At 40.7% G+C, this 5,186-nt stretch overlaps 1 protein-coding gene across 5 annotated transcripts in view; it reads right to left on the bottom strand.

The window, feature by feature from the left end:
* CSE1L (chromosome segregation 1 like) overlaps window positions 1-5,186 on the bottom strand; it is a 49,347-nt gene that overhangs the window by 27,168 nt on the left and 16,993 nt on the right. For 3 of the 5 annotated variants that reach the window (XM_008061934.2, XM_021714397.1, XM_021714396.1), the window contains exons 6-7: window positions 4,528-4,618; window positions 894-1,001 (exon numbers count right to left, since the gene is read on the bottom strand). The exons of 1 other annotated variant lie outside the window; for it this stretch is intronic. In XM_008061934.2, the coding sequence (XP_008060125.1) occupies window positions 894-1,001; window positions 4,528-4,618 (199 nt within the window). The remainder of the gene's footprint in view (window positions 1-893; window positions 1,002-4,527; window positions 4,619-5,186) is intronic. One more of the 5 variants, XM_021714399.1, reaches the window with a different exon arrangement.

Below are 5,186 nucleotides of genomic sequence, written 5' to 3'. Positions count from 1 at the left end.
GACCGAGTGAGACTCCAACTCAAAAAAAAAAAAAAAAAGATTGGAGGCCACTGTTTCAGAAGCAATAGGGTGACCAGATTTTCCCTGATATTACCCTGTGGCTATGTTTTCCTCTGAAATGTAATTGAGTCTTACCCCTCTAAGTCTGATACTTCAGCATTCTGTCTCTCCATGTGCTTCTGATAAAAGGCCTTTTGTATAAGCTAGTCAAGGATACTCTTACCAAAACATGGTTCCCCAAGTGTTAATACCCATGTGAATGAACAAAAGAGGGCCTCTGAAATCTGGCTTCTCAGTGCCTTCAATAAAACTGTGTATAGAATGACTCTCCAAAATGGTGAATCAGGATGTAGGGTTTTTGTAATCCACTGGATACAAAAAAATGCTACTTTTTCCCATGAAACACCCATTAAGCATATCTAGGAACTATTGTAAAATAGAACACCGTAGCCGAACTCGGTGGCTCAGCCTGTAATCCCGCGCCTTGGGAAGCTGAGGTAAGTGGATTGCCTGAGCCCGCGGGTTCGAGATCCCCCTGGGCAACTTGGCGAGACCTCATCTCTACAATAAATCAAAACGTCAGCCGGGCGTGGTAGCGCGTGCCTGTAGTTCCAGCTACTTCGAAGGCTGAGACGGAAGGATTGCCGGAGCTCAGCGGGTCGAGGCTGCAGTGGCCGCCGGGACTGGCCACTGCACTGCAGTCTGGGTGACAGAGTAAGACTCCAACTCAAAAAAAGAAAAGAACACCGTGGATGTAGAACAGCAAAACCACAAAAAACTTCGTTTTCTTTCAGAAAAGTCAATGCTGGCAAAGAAGTCTTCATCAAATAGAAACTATATTTAAAATAAAAAATTAAGATTCAAAGCAAGATTTCAAATGAAACTTAACTTACCTGAAAATTTAAACTATAGAACAATTTTGAGATCAAGATCAGGGAAGAAAACAGAATCCTCAGGGCAGAGGCATCATTTGCATGGGTACTGCAGAGTTCAATGGTGGCCTTGGAAAAAAATTCAGCAACACAGTTTTAGTGTTTTGTAAACCTAGCTTGCTGATATCAGTGAAACAGCCTTGCACTACACTGACACATTTCTTCTCTAAAATCTGGCTTTTAAATGGCAGTATATAGTCATATAAGCAATTCGGAAAATTATAAGTATGTATTTTTAAATTATTCATAAAGGCACTACTAAAAAATTCCAATGTTAATTTTCTAAACTATATCCTTCCAATAATCTATGTGATTATATGTATGTATATTACAAAAAATGTCTTCACATGCTCTCATTAAAGAACTCTTCTGACACTTGGCATTTAGGTTGTCTCCAACTTTTCATTTCTCTAACTGCAATAAACCAGCTTAACCATAAACTTCTAATTTTTGCAGTCTGAAAGTCTAGAGGTGTATTACCAAAGCAGCATAGTATGCTATAAGCACAAGTTTTGGATGTCATATAGACCTGTATACAACTCAAGCTCTGTCACTCTTAAGGAGCAATGCTTTAAGAAAGCAACCTGAAAGTAGGCCAGGCATGGTGGCTCATGCCTATAATCTCAGCACTTTGGGAGGCTGAGGTGAGGACTGTCTGAGTCCACAGCCTGGGCAACTTGACGAGACCTTATCTCTACAGTAAAATTAAAAAATTGGCAGGGCGTGCTAGTGTGCACCTGTAGTTCCAGCTACTTAGAAGGCTGAGGGAGAAGGATCACCTAAGCCCAGCGGGTTGCCTGAGTGACAGAATTAAGACTCCGACTCAAAAAAAAAAGATAACAAATAGTTTTTCTGGCAACAGCAAAACGAGTCCTAAATTGCACCCCACATCTTTAAAATTAAAAAAAGAAAAAGTAAGTTGTTTTACTATGATCCCAATTTCCTTATCGTAATATAGGAACAATGGCTACCACAAATATAGAGTCTGACAATTAAATGATAAAATACACATAAAAGGTCCTAGTATTTTGTACACATTTTCTGGGTAAAAGACACTCAACAAATGCTACTTCCTTTATTCTCGAGTTAAGAAATATGAATATTAAAGTTTTCTTAATGAGATGCCAATCTCCAAAAAGCTATTATCATTTATCATCCAATATCAGAACATTAGAGTGCTCACTTCACTGAGATCTGGGCAAGGATTTTAATATCTTTAATTTTTTTTTTAATTGGAGAAAAGAGGTCTTGCCAAGTTGCCCAGGTTGCTCTCAAACCCGTGGGGGGTTCAGGCAATCCTCTCACTTCGGCCTCCCAAAGTGCTGGGATTATAGACATGAGCCTCCAACACGGCCTATTTTACTATCTTTTGAGAAATAAAAATCTTTCCTAAATGAATAGGTGAAACGCTATCTCATTTTATACAATTCTTATTTTTGACTTGAAGTATCACTGTCACCCAAGCTGAAGTATAATAGCACGCCCACAGCCACTACAGCCTGAATCTGTGGGGCTCAAGAATCCTACTGCCTCAGCCTTCTAAGTAGTTGAAACTACATGCATGCACCACCATGCCAGGCTAAGTTTTTGATTTATTGTAGAGACAAGGGTTCACCACGCTACTCAGGCTGGTGTCGAACCCCTGAGCTCAGGCAATCCCCTAACCTGCCTTCCAATGTGCTGGGATTATAGGCGTGAGTCACTATGCCCAGCTTTATACAATTCTATTTTAAAAATAAAACTATACCATCACCAAGTTGCCCTAACCATGAAAAACCTTGTACATGTTCTGCATGTTATTACTGAGCACCATACAACCTTCCCCTCTGAAAATAAGAAACAGGACAGGCGCACTGGCTCAAATCTGTAATCCCAGAGGACTGCCTGAACCCAAGGGTTTGAGACCAGTCTGGGCAACTTGGGGAGACCTCGTCCCAACAATAAATCAAAAAATTAGCTGGGCGTGGTAGCGCACGCCTGTATTTCTGGCTACTTGGAAGGCTGAGGTGGAAGAATTGCCTGAATCCAGCAGATTAAGGCTGTGGTGGCTGTGATCGTGCTGTTGTCCTCCACCCTAGGCGACAGAATGAGACTCCAACTCAAAAAGAAAAAGAAAAAATCTGGGTGCGGCGGCTCACGCGTGTAATCCCAACACTTTGGGAGGTGACGGAAAGAGGATTGCATGAGCCCAGGGGTTCAAGACCAGCCTGGGCAACTTTGCGAGACCTTGTCTCTACAAAAAAATTAAAAAAAAATTTGGCAAGGCCTAATTTTTATGATAAATAAAAAAATTAGACAGGTGTGATGATGGTGAGCGTGCCACTGCACTCCAGCCTGGGTGACAGAGTGAGACTCCAACTCAAAAGAAAAAAAAGGAAACAAACAGCTTTTTTGGCATCAGCAAAACTAGATTTGAGGCCTAGTTTTCTTTTCTTTTCTTTCTTTTTTTTTTTTTTTAGCGGTGTGATACCAAATCCCTTTTCACTATCTGGAAAAAAAGATTAACAATACTTTTCTATCTTATGAGATTTTCACAAAGACTAAGAACATGTTTAGGAAAGCAGTCTGTATACTATAAAATCATGTACAAATATATAAGTTAATTAAACTCTATACACAGTCAAATAAACATGTGGATCTCTTTCTTTAGAGACATACTCGGCATAACCATGTCTCTACAATAAAAGAAAAAATTAGTTGGGAATGGTGGCGCATGCCTGTGGTTCCAGTTACTTGGAAGGCTGAGAAGAAGGATTGCCTGAGGCCAGCAGGTCGAGGCTGCAGTGGCCGTGAGCGTGCCACTGCACTCCAGCCTGGGCAACAGACTCCAACTGAAAAAAAAAAAATTGAAATAAAATAAATAAATACTCCTAAATAGGGGATTAGATTAAAAAAAAAAGAACAAAATGTTGGTAACCGTTAAACTTATAAAACAACAGATGGCCGGGCTCAGTGGCTTAGCCTGTAATCCCGTGCCTTGGGAGGCTGAGGGAGTTGATTGCCTGAGCCCGCGGGTTTGAGACCCCCTTGGGCAACTTGGTGAGACCTCATCTCTACAATAAATAAAAAAATTAGCTGGGTGTGGTAGTGCACGCATGTAGTTCCGGCTACTTGGAAGGCTGAGGCGGAAGGATTGCCGGAGCCCAGCAGGTCAAGGCTGCGGTGGCCAGGAGCGGCCACTGCACTCCAGTCTGGGCGACGGAGTGAGACTCCAACTCAAAAAATAAAAAAATAACAGATGAGTGTTCATTATAACATCATCTCATTTTCTGCAGGCTTGAGATTTTTTTAAAGAAATGTTCTGGGGAAGATGGAAGGAGGGCAAGGGTTGAAAAATTACCTGTTGGGTACAATGTTCACTATTTGGGCGATGGGCTCACTAGAAGCCCAAACCTCACCATTACACAATAAGCCCAAGTTAACAAACCTGCACCCGAATCCCCAAATAAAATAAAAAACAAAAGAAATGCTGTAAACATTATTCATCACGTATCCATGCCAAACTCTTTCAAAGCCTTCTTAGAATTTATACAAAGATTTAAGCAATTAAAAATATTATGTAACTTTAAAGTATCACCAAGATGCTATTCCATACCTTAAATAGATTAGTCAAAGGCAAAGCAAAGGCATCCAGAACAAGTTTAATTTCAGTCCATAGCTCGTTTGACTTAAACTCATGACGATATCTAGAAAATTAAAGTAAAATAGGCAAACTTACATGTTTTTGTTTATTCATATTAGGTCTTCAAGAATAGATGCTGGTTGTTGTTTTTGTTTCTTTTCAGTTTAGAGACAGGGTGTAGCTACATTGCCCAGGCTACTTGCAAATTCCTGGCCATCCTCCTGACTTGGCCTCCCAAAGCACTGAGACTATAGGCATGAGCCACTGAGCCCAGCTGAGACTAAGTATTTAGCAGGTAATAGGACAATATGAAATACACATCTTACTGGAGAAGAAAAAAGCAAACTGACAGGTTGCTGCTCTTATTCCAGAATGATCATATTCAAAGGAGTAACAACAGTCAAAAAAATATAACTATTTACACAAGCAAATAATATTGAAAAAAGTATTTTAAAAATATAAATCTGGGCTGGGTTCGGTGGCTCAGCCTGTAATCCCAGCACTTTGGGAGGCCAAGGTGAGAGGACTGCCCTGAGCCACCCGGGCAACTTGGCGAGATCTCATTTTTACAATAAATAAAAAATTAGCTGGGTGTGGTAGCGTGTGCCTGTAGTTCTGGCTACTTGGAAGGC

The sequence above is a fragment of the Carlito syrichta genome, unplaced genomic scaffold (assembly GCF_000164805.1).
Source record: "Carlito syrichta isolate Samal-C Ts95f unplaced genomic scaffold, Tarsius_syrichta-2.0.1 Scaffold305642, whole genome shotgun sequence".
In the NCBI taxonomy this organism is placed as follows: domain Eukaryota; kingdom Metazoa; phylum Chordata; class Mammalia; order Primates; family Tarsiidae; genus Carlito; species Carlito syrichta.
This window is presented reverse-complemented; position numbering and strand designations above follow the sequence as displayed.